Source organism: Oryzias latipes, chromosome 22 (assembly GCF_053564925.1).
Source record: "Oryzias latipes strain Hd-rR chromosome 22, Olatipes_Hd-rR_3.1".
NCBI lineage: Eukaryota > Metazoa > Chordata > Actinopteri > Beloniformes > Adrianichthyidae > Oryzias > Oryzias latipes.
In genome coordinates, this window is record NC_136258.1 from 12,364,757 (window position 1) to 12,380,684 (window position 15,928).

At 38.3% G+C, this 15,928-nt stretch overlaps 1 protein-coding gene across 1 annotated transcript in view; it reads right to left on the reverse strand.

Annotated features, from left to right (window-relative positions):
* Window positions 1-682: 682 nt before the first annotated feature.
* The window catches only part of LOC105357543 (uncharacterized), a 35,811-nt gene continuing 20,565 nt past the window's right edge, over window positions 683-15,928 (reverse strand). Inside the window, exons 2-4 of the mRNA XM_011492674.4 lie at window positions 12,505-12,677; window positions 11,298-11,413; window positions 683-4,403 (exon numbers count right to left, since the gene is read on the reverse strand). Of these exons, the coding sequence (XP_011490976.1) occupies window positions 3,570-4,403; window positions 11,298-11,413; window positions 12,505-12,658 (1,104 nt within the window). The 5' untranslated portion in view covers window positions 12,659-12,677 and the 3' untranslated portion in view covers window positions 683-3,569. The remainder of the gene's footprint in view (window positions 4,404-11,297; window positions 11,414-12,504; window positions 12,678-15,928) is intronic.

Sequence of the window (15,928 nt, forward strand, 5' to 3'; positions counted from 1 at the left end):
AGATGATTTTTGTAATGGAAGCAGGTGAACATGGAGGGAATATTGAGGTTCTGATGAAAGTCCCTAAAAATACAGCATTCATGCAGTTAAGATGTAAGGATGTGAAAGATCCAGATATGTATATAAACAAATCTATCCTTTTCAACCAGTATCAGTTGAAAAACACGTTTTTTGTAAAAAAAAACAACAAAAAAAAAGTGAAATTGATGGGGAAGTAAATAATTGTTTTTTGTCCAATCACAAGCTTGCTTCTTCCAAGTTAGGTCACTTCCAATTGGCTGAAGGTGAACCACAGTAAAGAATGAGTGTTTTTGTTCACTAAACAAGACCCCCCCCCCCCTTTTTTTACAGCACTTCAAATGTAACCTGAATACAACAAAATGACATTTTTTTAGCTACAAAGAAAAAAAATGCCAAGTTTTAATATTTAAGCTTTTATGTTAACGACATTTATTTTGTTTTTGTTGCTCAAAATAAAATTAAAAATCAGCTTCTGTTTTTAGACGTTTTCATTTAGCTTTAATTAAATAATAAATATGTAGAATGGATTGTATTGGACTGTATGGTGTCACCACAATGTTAGTTGAATCTTTTATATATCCGTTTGTATTGACATGCATACTGAATCATGTTCAAGATACACAGCCGTATGACAATGGAAGGAAAGGCAAAAAGATTGAGGTTTTCTTTTTTTTTTTTTACAACCATCCTTTTAATGATACATTTGTCACAGAACATCACATAAAGTTATTGAAGCACACTTGTACGTGAAAAGTTTTTTCAAATTCTTTTTTTTTTTTTTTACAGAAAATGAACAGGTCGTTTCAGCCCCAAAACAAATATTGCTTTGTCATATTTTTCCATTAACCAACATTGATCTTTTTTTTTTTCTTACTTGTTGCGATGAGCTTACGTAAACAGACCCGATGTCCACTTTTGTACCTGCTGTTGTCATCATCACGGACATAAAAACACGAGGGACGTCAAACTCAAATAACTTGTGCTTTAAACTGCAGTATGCCATAGAGGAGCTATAGAAAAGAAAAACACCTTGTGAAATATTTTTTTAGGATTTTTTACTTTGGTTCAGGTTTGTGATTGAATCTTCCACCCAAAAATACTGTTTTGGATGTGTTGTTGTCTGAGTCATGTGTTCCAGCAGACCAGTTTTCTCCATTTCTGACCGCTGAAATCATCTCATTCCAAGACTTTTAAGCAAACAAACCAAAGTAGGACACATTTCTATACCCTGTACCTCTTTCTGTGTGGACTTTCCAGTTTATTTCTTTTCAGTGGCAACCAAAATTTATCTGAGTTGACGTTTGCTTTTAAAAATTCTGTTCCGAGGACATTAGAAGGAATGGAGGGAAATGTGTATTTTTGAGGGACCAAAATATAACAAATGAAATCATGAGCACAATTTCTGAAAGAACTACGTACAAACTCAAGAATTCAAACGAATTTTGAAGAGGGTAAATATCCCACTGGCATCACATACCTTGAATTATTTTATAGATGAGACCAAATGCTACGCTGTCAGTGACTCAGAGTAGCTACCATCAGTGTGCTTTAGTGTTTGTGCAAAGCTGGAGGCCATGGAGGCCATGCAGAGGATCACAATGGAACTCCATCTACACCAAACTTTACCAACAAACTAAAATGCTTGATTATCTCTGATGGAACCAGGAGGATGTGTGTTTGTGTGTCCTGATCCGAGGACACACAAACAGGTTGTTTCTAAAATGTCTCAAAACATTTGCAGAAGTTATTGATCTGCTGGTGTGATTTACAGCGCTCCCTTCATGTGTTTTTGGAATTGTAAACACTATTTTTGGGGGGAAATAGTCGGAATGTTTTGCAGATGCTTTGAACTTGTCTGGAGTTGTTTGCATTGATTTACATGAGAAACTTTTGTCAATTCACTGGGAGTTCAATCGATTTAAGCAAGATTTAAATCGATGAGAAAACTGCAATAATTACATTTCAGTTAGTTTGACTTGTGAGATACTATGGAAGTTTGGTTTTGAGGGTCAACTTCAAGCTCAGCATTTGTCCTGTACATAAAGCTACAGGGTTTAACTGTTTGATGAATTCAGCTTTGCACACCAGAACGTTTCCAGAAACGAAATAATCCAGACTTTGGAACAGACTGATAGACGTCTGTTTTTCTTTGCAGGAAAATCAAATCAAAAATCAAATTTCTTATTGTTTTCAAGCACTGAAGGTCATATCACCTTGTTCTACCTGCAAATAATGACAATTCGTTCCAACCAACGTTGTGTTTTTCATCTCAGGGTAATCTATAAACAACTGTGATTCAAAAGGAAAGATGTGACAAAGTCTTCTGTTTATGTCTTAAGATTTGCGATTTATTCGACTCATTTTAAAGGAGCTTTCTACAAAGCGTCTTTCAAACAGTACATGCGTGTGTTCCTCCTAAATTCATCTTCATTCTGCAGATTAAACCACACAGCTGTCACAAAAAAATGGATATAAAAGAGTTTTGACCGTTTTAACACCTAATTTGTTGCCTCTAGGTTAACCAATTTGTTTCCCCAAAGTGTTTATTACTGTTTTCTTGATACTTTTGCACTTTTCAAGAAATTCTGAGAGAAAAAAACCAAACAAGGTTTTTCTTGGATGATGAATATTAAGACAGGAATGATCAAGTGATAAACTTCTGTCGTTCAAAGCTGAAGGTGTTTGTGCTTTTTTTTCTTCTTCTTCTTTTTTAGCAAAGGATTTTGCTTGAAATCATGCATTTTGATGTAGAAACAAACACTTGAGGTGAGGATATTTGCTTCTGACTCCTAAACAAAAACATTTACAAGCTCCTCTGCATCTAACGACATGCTCCTATCCCGTTATATGCCGAAGCAGTCATTGATTATGCAAAGTAGCCACTTAGTAACTCAAACAATCACATAAACACACAATATACATGTATTCGGGAAAAACACTAAGGCACTTTTCTTTGCAAGTTAACAATTCATATGATTGTGTTGTCATAAAGTAATCTGAATTTTACACGCTGCAGCACATGCTGATGCCTGAGACTGCCACAAAAAGAAACAGGCACGCAGAGATATGAGTGGATTAATCAACAGAACTGGCTAAAATCCTTTTTTTTTAATGCTACATCATATTCTGCAAACACACACCTCCAAGCAGACAACCCGTTCATTCTGGGATTTGTTTAGGGTCCTGAAAGACCGTTGCACCAATAAGAGGCCCCACATGGGAGGCTGTTGTGCTTGAATAGCCTTGATTCAGTGCAATAGCAAGCTTCACTTCACATTTGCGCTTTAAGATCCCCTGATATGTGATCTCGTATTTTAGAAATGTTTTAAAACGGCGCTGTCGGGGAAAAAACCAGAGCTTTCAGGTTTTCCTTCATCAAACAGAGAAGGGCCTCTGTCTGCGTGCCACATGTCAGACCTTTAACGTCCACATGACTTGGCATTATTAAAGTAAACAGATCGCTTGGTTTGCAAAACGAGAGAAATGGTTTCCAACTGATTGCAGATGCGGCCGTCGGTGCATTTTCCTCCGGTGTTGATCGTTTGGGGTTACTGTCTATGGGCTCTGCGGCGCCACAAGCGAAATCTCTGGCTTTCTTCGTCTGAACCCCAAAGACACGGACTCGTACCTTTCTCCTCTTCCTCGTCCTCTTCCTCCTCTCCGTTTTCCTCTGGTTCGTCTCCTTCCTCCTCCACATGGCAGTTGTCCTTCTTCTTGTGTTTGTGACCCAGAGCCTGTCTGACTTTGTCTTTAACATCAACACAGGGGCCCGACTGCTCTTGTTCGTCGTCTTCTTCATCCACCTCTGCCCGATGTTCTTCCTCTTCATTCTCCTCCTCCTCCTCAGCATCCTCATCCTCGTCGTCATCAACAACCATGGTTAGGCCTAGCTTGCTGTGGCCGGCTAGCTGGAAGAATGAAGAGGAGTGTGGTGTGGGGGGGCAGCTGGAGAGAGCTGCGTCGTACATGGAGAAGGGGAAGTGGATGTAGTGGCCTGCAGCGGCGGCCGCAGCGTAGATGCAGCAGCAGGTCTGGGCGCAGTCGGGCCGCAGTTCCCCCTGTACTCCGCCGACTGTCCGCAAGCGCTTGCGCAGTGGCGGCCTGGCCTGGGGGGCTAAGCAGATCCGGGAGGGCATGGCTCTGTGAAGCAGCTGGTGGGCGGGCCCGGCGCCGGCCGGGAGGATGCAGGGGCCAGCAGTGAAGGGGGGGCCCGGGGGAAAGCACAAGTCACTGCTCTGGAGCAGGATCTCAGCTCGCAGACGCCGGAGGAGGTTATTCACGAGGACGGAGCGGCGCAGGAATAACTCGGGGTCGTCGATGAATCGCATCTTCTCCAGGGAGAGGCGGAGCACGTGAGCACGCTCCTCCAGAACCGGTGCAACCTGAGAGAAGACACAGAGAAACTTTATACACATCGTCATATCTGTGTTAGATAATCAGACAGTGACAGATTAGTGAACTCAAGTCACTGCTAGACTGTAACACACATGAATAAATGACAAAACCGTTCAGTGCATCTGATCCACAAGCGTCTTCACATTAACCCTTGTGCTATCTTAGATGACCCCACCCTTACATTGACGTGTTCTTCCTACCATGATAAAGGAGGATAAAGGTAGAAAGATTTCATGTAATCCATGGACACCAGTGAAGATCACACATCATTGAAGAAAAAAGGTTCAGCGCACTGTCTGGTGGGTCTAGATGACCCAACTCCCAATGTTAGGATAGCACAAGGGTTAAAGCAGCTACACTGATTCCAATAACTCAGGTGAAAATATCAAAGATGGTGAAATGTTGTAAAATGAATTATCTAGATTGCATTTCTGGAAGACTTTCTCAAGCGGGTCTAGATGACCCAACTCCCAATGTTAAAGTGCCTAGGATAGCACAAGGGTTACACGCATTAAAGAGCAGAGACGTGTCAAGCATTCACATTGGAGAAACTCAAACGTATGTGATGAGGGACACCAATCCCACAGCTTGTCATATATAAAAAAAAGAGACTTAAAAAGAGATCTTAAAAAAGAAAACAAAGAAAGAGATCAGTAACTAATATTCAGAAAAATGTAAATATTTACAAAATAAATGTCTCATTATAAAAAGTATGTATAAGAGGTGTAGCACTATAGTAAAATTGTATACTATATTGTATGCGGAAAAAAAACATGTGTTGTTATATAATAAGTAGTTTGAAAGTAGGGCTGCACGATATGAGGAAAACTTGCGATATGCGATATTAGTGATCAATATTGCGATAACGATAAATTTGCGGTAAATAAACAAATAGAAAAATAAACAAAAACATCATTCCCATTTCATTGCAACAGTTCAAAAATTATACTCCAAATGACCCTCATCGACATGGGGGACAAACGTCAGGGTGGCTAACCCTGGTCCTCAAGAGCCTCAACCCTGTCTGTTTTCCAATTCTCCCTAGACTGCTCGATAATGATAACCAAAATCAGGTGTGTTCAGTCAATCAGGATGTGAAATCACTTGAGTCAGCCAATCAACAGCAAGCTGGTTAAGGAGAGCTGGAAAACAGGCAGGGTTGAGGCTCTTCAGGACCAGGGTTAACATAATAGGCCTCCATCTGATTGGTCAACAATGGGAAGGCGTCCATCTGATTGGTCAAAGCATAAAGGGATTTATTTGATTCCTTAAATGCTTCAAGCTGCTAGAAGATCGTTTTAACACATTTTGGGTTTGCGATTTATTTCGATATTCGCCGTCTTTTGCGATATGCATATTGCAGAGCTGGATATTGCGATAACGATAAATTTGCGGTATATTGTGCAGGCCTATTTGAAAGGGTACATTTTTAAAGTTATACAAAGTTAAATGAGGAACTATTAGAGCAAACAGAACCTAAGTTCAGTATATAGACTAGAAATAGTTTGTTTGCTTTAGTTTTTCAACATTTTATATTTCATGTAAATTTGACGTCACTGTTAAACCTCGATAATTTTCTATTCTATTCTATTCCATTCTATTCTATTCTATTCTATTCTATTCTATTCTATTCTATTCTATTCTATTCTATTCTATTCTATTCTATTCTATTCAAAGAGAGATAGAAAGAGAACAAGAGACTTGATATCTCCAAAAATGTTGTAAAATTTTGGGATGAAATAGCCTGTCAGTTTAAAAAAAATTGTTTTCTTTTCATTTCCACAAATCAACAAAAATAAAAGGTGTTCTGACATGAAAGGGAACCGAAAAAGTAAACGTGTTTCTTTACATTTTTTGGATAAACAATTTTAGAGTACTTATATCTTATAAGTACTATTATTTTTTTTAGTATTTATCTTATTCATTTCATTTTCTCCTTTCGGGGTCACAGGGCTGCTGGAGCCTATCCCGGCCACTTGTGGGCAAAGGTAGTGGACACCCTGGACAGGTCGGCAGTCTGTCGCAGGGTAGAATGTCCCCAATCACGCACCCATTCACTCTCACATTCACACCTACAGACAAATTAGAGTTACCAATTAACCTATAAAGCATGTTTTTGGACGGTGGGAGGAAGCCAGAGACCCCAGAGAGAACCCACGCATGCACGGGGAGAACATGCAAACTCCACACAGAAAGGTCCCCCATTGATGCTGTTTCAGGTCCCCCAGCCAGGACTTGAACCAGGGGACTTCTTGCTGTGGGGCGAGAGTGCTAACCACGGCCCCACCGTGCATATATAGAAAAATACTTAAACAGATTTCTCATGTTCCATCAGCTGCACAAATGAAGCAGATACCTTCTGTGGATGGGAAAGCAATGAGAACGTTTGAATGTCGAAATGGCGGCCACACCAAGCCATCAAGATGGCTGCTGCTGCTGCCTGCTGCTGCTAAATGGCCTTCTACAATCATACTAAAATCTACATGATCCAATGGAATTACACTGATCTACAGCCTTCAAGTGCCTAATTTACAAACTCTTAAAATATCTGAAGAATATTCCGAGTTAAAGCTGGATATTCGGTGGAATATTGGGGAATCAATCCACAGGCCTGTTCAGCCTGAAGAACACCTGAACCATCAAGACAAAGCAGCCTCACCAAACCTATCTACTAACTTGGACACGTGTGAGTAGTTTGGACTGTAAAAACAATGGCAACCAAAAAATTGTCAGAAGAGATGGAGGAAATTAAAAAATCACTATCCTTTATGAGTTCTGAGATAAGTAAAGTTGTGACTCAGCAAAAAAGTCTCATGGATCTCCCTGAGGATATCAGGCAACTGAAAGAAATAATTATTCAAAAAGACCACAAGATTGAACTCCTGGAGCAAAGGATTGATGATCTGGAACAACTAGCAAAAAACAAAGATGTTATCATCACTGGATTTGAAACTAAACATCGCAGTTATGCCAAAGTAGCATCTGGAGTGGATGAAGGTGAGGACGCTCCTACAGAGGAATTAAAGTCACTGGAACAACAACTCCTGCAATTTCTGAACACAAAGAATATCACTCTGGAAAAGCAAAACATCTCCAGCTGCTACACGATTCCAAACAAAAATCCTAAAATGAAACCATCTGTTGTTGTGCAGGTAATCTCTGTAAAGCAAAAAATTGAGCTACTGAGACAATCAAAAAAATTAAAAGGCTCTGGAGTTTACATAAACGAAAGTCTTACAAAAAAAAATGCAGAAATAGCAAGATGTGCTCGACTGCTAAAGAAGCAAAACAAAATTCAAGCAACTTGGACCAGGAATGGGAAAATTTACATCAGACCCAACGGGGTGGAATCTACACGCTCAATGATGATAAGGAACATGAAAGAACTGGACCGTTTCAAATGACTGACATAAGAAGGTATGCTGGGATCGGGTTTGGGACTGTTCAAACTGGACTGGATGCCTGATAATTATGACAGACAATACAATGAAAAATAAAACAAGTTGCAAAGTTAACTCAGCTACAAAGGATCACTTATTGCTGTGTACAGAAAATCAGTCTGATTCATACATCCAAGATCAATCTGAAAACACAAAGCATGACTTTGAAAATGACATTGACCCGGACTCAAACTATTATAATGATCTTGAAATTAGTTGTAATTATTATACAGTGGAACAGTTTAACAGCAATGTGGACATTCAAGAAGGCTTATCAGTTATTCACTTCAACAGCAGAAGTTTATATAAGAATTTTTCTTCTATAGAATTGTTTCTTAAATCTTTAAAAAGATTTAATGTGATTGCTGTATCAGAAACTTGGCTTGATGATAACAAGATGGTGGAAGTCAACCTTGAGGGGTACGAGCTTTATACTACCAATAGAAATAAAAGAAAAGGTGGAGGAGTGGCTTTATACATTGAACAAACAATAAATAGCAAAATTGTCGATGAATTATCTTACACTATTGATAATGTTCTGGAATGTATCACAGTAGAAATAGAAGATGGTCTTTCAAAAAAGATATGGATTAGTTGTGTGTATAGACCACCGGGAACAAATATGGCCAACTTCAATGAAAAAATGTCTGAAGTTTTAAATACTATGGGCACAAATAAAATAAAAATAGTATGTGGTGACTTTAACATAGATTTAATCAATCCAACTGGTTTAAATCAAACAAGAGAGTTCATCAACTCAATGTATGGCAACTGTTTATGCCCAATAATTAATAAGCCTACACGTATAACCACAGAATCAGCAACGTTGCTAGATAACATATTCACAAATAGAACTGATAAAGAAATTTTGGGAGGCCTTTTGTTTTGTGATATTACTGATCACTTGCCTGTGTTTGCAGTGTTGAAAAATGTGTCTTCAAAGAAAATGTATACACATTTGGATAAGGTGTTGCAGTTCTGATAACATTGATTCATTTAGGAGGGCTCTATGTAATCAAACATGGAATGAAATCTATGCTTCTACCAATGTGAATGAAGCTTATGATGCTTTTCTGCATCGATACATAGAGCTTTATAATTTAAACTGTCCAAAAATTAAAATTAGTCATAAAAAAAATAACGAAAAGCCTTGGATAACCAAAGGTATTGAAAAGGCTTGTAAAAAGAAAAATGCACTATACAGACAGTTTGTAAGAGAAAAAAGTAAAGAAGCAGAAAATACATATAAAAATTATAAAAATAAATTGGTGAATATAATAAGAAATTCTAAAAAACAGTATTATCATAAGTTAATTGAGCAACACAAATTACACATGCAAGAGACTTGGAAAATAATAAACAAATTAACCAAAAAAAACAATAAGAAACAAGAGTATCCAAGTTATTTTAAAAAAAATGATATTCAGATCAGAAACCCAATGCTTATTGCAAATGAATTAAATGAATACTTTGCTAATGTTGGAAATAAACTTGCAATGGAAATAAAAGAGCCAATAAAGAAGTTGAAAGAACTTAGTATCCAATCAAACAAGTTCTCAATGTTTCTGTCTGAGGTTAGTTCAAATGAAATACTAGAAATTGTAAGAACATTTCAAAATAAAAGATCCAAAGATTGGAATGACATTGATATGTCATTAATTAAAAACACAATTGAGTTCATTGTTGAACCACTAACTCATATATTTAACATGTCTTTTAGGGAGGGCATTTTTCCAAATAACATGAAAATAGCAAAAATTATTCCCATTTTTAAAAATGGAGATCGCCATATATTTACAAATTACAGACCAATTTCATTATTATCCCAATTCTCCAAGATATTAGAAAAACTTTTTGTTAAAAGAATGAACAATTTTATTGGAAAGTTTAATTTATTGCATGAGGATCAATATGGTTTTAGGGCTGGTAGATCTACTTCAATGGCGATAATGCATCTAGTTGATCATATTTCTTCCTCGATAGAGAAGAAGAAATTTACTGTAGGCGTTTTTGTTGATCTTCAAAAAGCATTTGATACATTAAATCACACTATGTTACTTAGTAGGTTACAGAAATATGGTTTTAGAGGAATAGCATATTCCTGGTTAGAAAGTTATCTTATTAACAGATGTCAGTATGTTTATTTCAATAACGAAAAATCTGATATGTGTCCTGTTACATGTGGAGTACCCCAGGGGTCCCTATTGGGTCCTATATTATTTATTTTATACATAAACAACCTTTGTAAAGTTTCTGATTTGTTAAATTGTGTTTTATATGCTGACGACACTACTTTGTATTTATCTGGAGATAACCTGGAAAAGCTTCTTTCAGACATAACAAAAGAATTATCCATAATCAAACAATGGTTTGATTCAAACAAACTGTCTTTAAATCAAAATAAAACCAAGTACATTATATTTGGCTATAGAAAACGGGAAAACATCTCTGAGTTAAAAATTGAGGATGTTGTTCTTGAAAGAGTAAATGAAATAAAATTTCTGGGAGTAATCTTGAATCATACATTATCATGGAAACCACACATAACTTATATTCTCTCTAAATTGTCCAAATCATTAGCCATCCTACATAAAGTCAAATATTTTTTAAACACAGCTACATTGTATATTCTATATTGTTCCTTCATGATTCCTTATTTGACCTATTGTTTAGAAATCTGGGGGCATAGTTACAAGTCAAATACAAAACCTATTTTTATTCTGCAAAAAAAAGCAATTAGAATTGTAAACCACTCTTCATACAATCAATCCACAAAACAAATATTTCCTAAATTAAGGGCAATAAAATTTTATGATTTAGTTTATCTTAGTACTGGAATTTTTATGTTTAAAGTTAAAAAACAATGTGTACCTGCCAAAATACTGAGTTTGTTCGAAATAAAAGTTGATAATTATGATTTTCGAGGTAAAGATATGTTTAAAAAGAAAGTGGTCAGAACTAACGCATTAAGAAATAGTGTTTTTGTTCAGGGGGTCAACATGTGGAATTTATTATCAGACGAACTGAAAAATGCAAAATCCATACTGCACTTTAAGAAAATGTATAAAGTTAAAATGTTTCAAAAATACCTTCTGGACTGAGAGACTTTGGTGGTTGTGAGGTCATTTTGAGAAGTGTTTGTTTTGTTTTTGGTTTTTTCATCTTTTTTCTTTTCTGATTTAAGGTTCTAACAGTTTGTAGGTAGATGTAATGTTTGTATTCAGGGTTGGGGAAATAAGCCTTGGCTTCACCCAACACCTTTTTCGGTTAATTTTGTTCAATGTTTATGTTATGTTTATTTATTTATTATTATTATTATTATTATTTTCAATGTTTATGTTGACATTGATCAGTGTCAATGTTTATGTTGATGTTTTTAAGTTTGTTTGTTTAACTTAACCGAAATAAAGTTTCTCTCACAATGTCCATCAGATAACTCACAGTGTGGCAGTAGGACCTGAAGCTGAAAGGTGACTCCTCTTCATCCACAAACTTCCTCTTGAAGTAAGCGATCCTCGATACGGAGACATGGTCAGGAGCTCGTCTACAGTGAGCTTCTGCAGAGAGAAAGTGAAGGCTTTAGTCAAACTGGGTGCTGGTTTAATTTCCTATTGTTCTTCTTCATTGATGTAAAATGATGTGAACATTTGGGAACAAATATCAAGGCACAGAATCATCAGATGATCACATAAAAGGTGAGAGGAGATTTGTCTACATTGTTGAGAAGAACACATCAACATTACTGCTTCGTGTAAAAGCTGCTCAGTAAATGCTGATGAGGTACAATTACAGTTTCTGAGTGGTAAAAACCTACAAGCAGCATTAACAACCCCTTCATTTCTGACGTTATTTCCAATTAAATACAAATATTCTTCAATGTTTTCCTCCATTCAAGGTGATGCTGAATCTAGTGGAGTCATGGATTTAATGGTAGGTTGTGAATTAGGGATATCCGGCATGAAGGGGTTAAGTCTGTCAATCAGAAACATTTCAGATTTGGTTTTGGAAAAGGAGGAATACAAGATGGAAGAATGACAGCGAGTCAGCCTGCGACATAAACGCCTGCGTGCTCAACACCAAACTTGCATTCTGGTTTATGGAAACAGTTATGGTGCTCATCAAAAATATCTTCAGAAAAATGGTCTCTGTCCAGCAAGTGGGAGCCATCTGTCAGGGCTCTTGAGAGCTACCAATCAGATCGCACATGCGGCCGGATTTCTCTATAACGTCTTCAAAAAGGCAAAAGGAGTTTATGTTGGGATAAAGGCTCTATTCTAATGCAATGGGAGTTTTAGTGTAGGGAGCAATAAATCCTTGTGAGGATGATGATTAAACCAAAATCAGACTTTTTGCTGATAATTTGGTAAACTGTGTGAAAGCTTTGGTGTGTGTATGAGCATTAGAGAGCAGCGTGACCAGCTTCCCTGAACAGATACAGTAAATCCCATAATATAATGCAGTGTTTGTTGTGAAAACTGTGGTAAAGATGGCACACAATATTGCATTTGGGATTGTTACATTTTGGGGTTCAAACACTGAAAAGGCTTAAAAAGTGGGTGTTTATGCTGTGGCCTCTAAGAGAAAATGAAAAGGAGAATTGGTGCAATCCAAGCAAAAAGTCAGTCCTGAGCTTTGTCTGTGCGCACACCTTGTGTGAACTGCTCCTCGGTGCTGCGTGGTACAGCGCGACTCGACAGGCAGGCCTTAGCGAAGCGCTCCGACTCCCAAATGGGGGGGAACGTGGAGGGCGGAGGGTTTCCCTCTGCATCCAAGAAAGGATTCATGGACAAGACGAGGGTCATCTCTCTCTCCGATCGTGGTCTGAGAAGAAGCAGAGTGAAGCTCAGATCAGTCAGTGGAATAAACCTCTTTGGTTTACGCTCTTGTTGTGGTTAAATATTCATGCACATTATTACCCATCGCTGTATTTCTATAAACCTCAAAAGCGTACACTTCCCTCCTAAAGGAGTCCATTTTAACAAGCTTTCTATCTGCTTCTGGCAAACACACAGCTGTTGAGAAAGGAGGAGTTGCATGACGAACGTGTGTGTGCACCAACAAACACACACACACACACACACAGCAAACTGTCAGATGGCTGCTCTGTTGTGAGGCTCACAGATGGAGACATGACACCCACTCTCACCACCAATTCCCTATTAACTCCCTGTTAGTAGAGGCAGCGAGATGTTTGACACCAGTTTGTTCAACGAAATGAATCTGACTCATCCTATTGAACCCGGACGCTTCAGTCAATCATCTCAGAAACCCGTAGGTCCAACTCTCGGGGCAAACATCTTTCCTGATGGTGTAATGCTGTTTGCCGTTAATTAACACCGAGTTTGATCACTTCTTTATGCAAAACAACCAAAAATGTGATCCGAAAGAATTTAATGTTTGAAAAGAAAACGATGCAGACAGGGAGACGCACTAGTGCAACACATTGCTTGGCAGAGAGCAGCACTAATCTGCCAACTGAGCCTTTTCAATCTGAAAACAGAGGCCTACTGTGCAGCCAGCGAGAGGCCCGAGAGCCTCAGCCTGTCTGAGGTTCTGTGGATCCACAGAGGAGAAAAAGGAAAAGCTCTGTGTCCTTTTGATCACAGTGAATGGCTGTCATCTGGTCCTCTGCTAATTTCTCCCCTTCATGCAGAATGCAAAGCCAGCTGTGAGAGAATCGGCAAGCCAGACCTTCTTGTCAACACCTTTCCTTCTCAAAGCCTTTGCTTCCCCTCCTCCACCTGACAGCACAAACACGCATCATCATCCGCCAGCCATTTTAGCAGCCCCAACCGAGGCGACGTCTCAGCCTCACCCCTGTTGGGGACCTGATTAAAATGTCCATTTCAATAAGCTCCCAGCTTTGCTTGGCTGAACAGTTTTATTTGTCTGTAATGCTTTTCCAGTGTTTGCCTCCAACTGACTAATCAGCCACAGGAACCTCACATCAGACCCTCCTTGCAGTGTTTCATCCACCCAGCTGCAGAAACCACCGGATTACACAGAGCAGCACTGCATCTTTCATCACTATGACATGTTTTAAGATCAAAAGATGACAGCAACTTAAACTGCATTTTTAACACAAAACAAATCAATTCACAGACATACATTTCTTCAAACTTAAAACAGATCAACGTTTGCAACTTGAGGTCACTTGCATAGTTTACACTTTTTTTTTTTAAATAAAAGTTTTGCTACACATACAACTGTTACTAAGTCGTTTGTTTGGCTTTAGCTTCCCTTATCTGTTGAAGTATTGATATTAACATCAGTTTAATCTAAAATAAAATGGAAATATATTCATTTATGCTGTCAAATGTTGCAAATTTCAAAAAAAGCCAAAAAACAAACAAACTATAGAACAGGGTAGCTCATGTTGAAAGACATGTGGGCAAAGATAAATAAAACAAAAAAATACAATTAAAATTTTTTAAAATCCGTCAGCGAATAATCACCCATACAATATGATTGACACTTTCATGTTCGTGCACTGTACATGCAAGTTTACCACACTGAGGGCACATTCTGCCATGATCGGAAAGCCGCTGCCAGCCCCACTGAAGATATGTTGTATAATATACACACACACATATATATGTATAAACTTTTTAACGCCCCTCCCACCCTCCATGGGTGGTTTCTCCTCCAAGCTCGGGTCCTCTACCAGAGGCCTGGGAGCTTGTGGTCCTGCTCAGTATCTTAGCAGTTCCTAGCACTGCACTTTTCTGGACTGAGAGGTCTGAGGTCTTTCCAGGTATCTGTTGTAGCCACTCCTCCAGCTTGGGGGTTACTGCCCCGAGTGCTCCAATTACCACAGGCACCACTGTCACCTTCACTTTCCATGCTTTCTCCAGTTCTTCTCTGAGTCCCTGGTATTTCTCCAGTTTCTCATGTTCCGAACATCTAACATGAAGGAGTCCCTCCAATTGGTCAAATGCATAAATGAATTTATTTAATTTCTTAAATACTTTAAGCTGCCAAAAGGTTGTTTTAGCACATTTCAGTCAGACAACTCTTGCAGTAAGAAATATTTATTTGACATACTTAATTTTCCACATTCTTTAAGTTGGCATTCACATCTTTTTCGTTTGGCATAAGGCTCCGTTCAATTCCATGAGAAATTTCCATAAAACTTTCGGGTAACAAAACCCCCCTTTTAAGGAGCCCACAGGTGGAAGCCGGGGAGGAGGGAGGGGCGAAGAATGAGCGCTGAAGGTAAGAAAGAGAATGAACAGCTGCGCACCTGGGCTTAAATAGGACGCTGAGCAGGTGAGTTAATTGACTAAACCGCCCTAGGGTAGTTACCTGTAAAACACTGCTCGAGTATCTGCCTGAAATACGACAAGTCGTCATTTAAGGTTGCCATTTAGGACCATTCTCACCATCTTTTGCGTTACTGCACAGCTTGATCACGCGATAAAAATAAATTTGCGATTTAGTGTGCAGACCTAATTTATGTGTATATTCTATTACGAGTTTTTCGTTGTAAAAGTAGCTCATAAGCCAAACAAGTGTGAGTACTCCCGCTCTAAATAGTCAGTCAAAATAACCCAAAATTTGTAGCTTTAAACTCTAACAGGTATGACTAGGTATGAATTTGGAGTCAAACTTTGTTCTTAAGAATAAGAATCTTTTATTATCATTATGCAGTGCATAATGAATTTATTTTCAAGCAGCTCTTTTCAATAAATACAAGTACGAGTGAAAAAGACTGTACAGTAAAATAAAATAAAGTTGCACAAAGAATTTTAAATGCAACAAGACAAGAGCCCTGAGCTGAGTCCACGCGCCGCCATCTTCAGTCACTTGACACTTTATGGACACAGGATTTAGAGCACATGATAATAAACTGTCACGACTACAGTTTATTTAGGGGTCCCCTTTAAAAATGATTCGATTCATATCATGATTTGTGGGTAACCCTTGTGCTAACCCATGGGGTCAAGATGACCATTGACGTGTTAGTCCTAACATGGTGGATAAAGGTGGAGAGGATTTCATGTAATCCATGGACACCAGTGAGGTTCACAAATCATTGAAGAAAAAAGGTTCAGAGCACCGTCTAGTGGGTC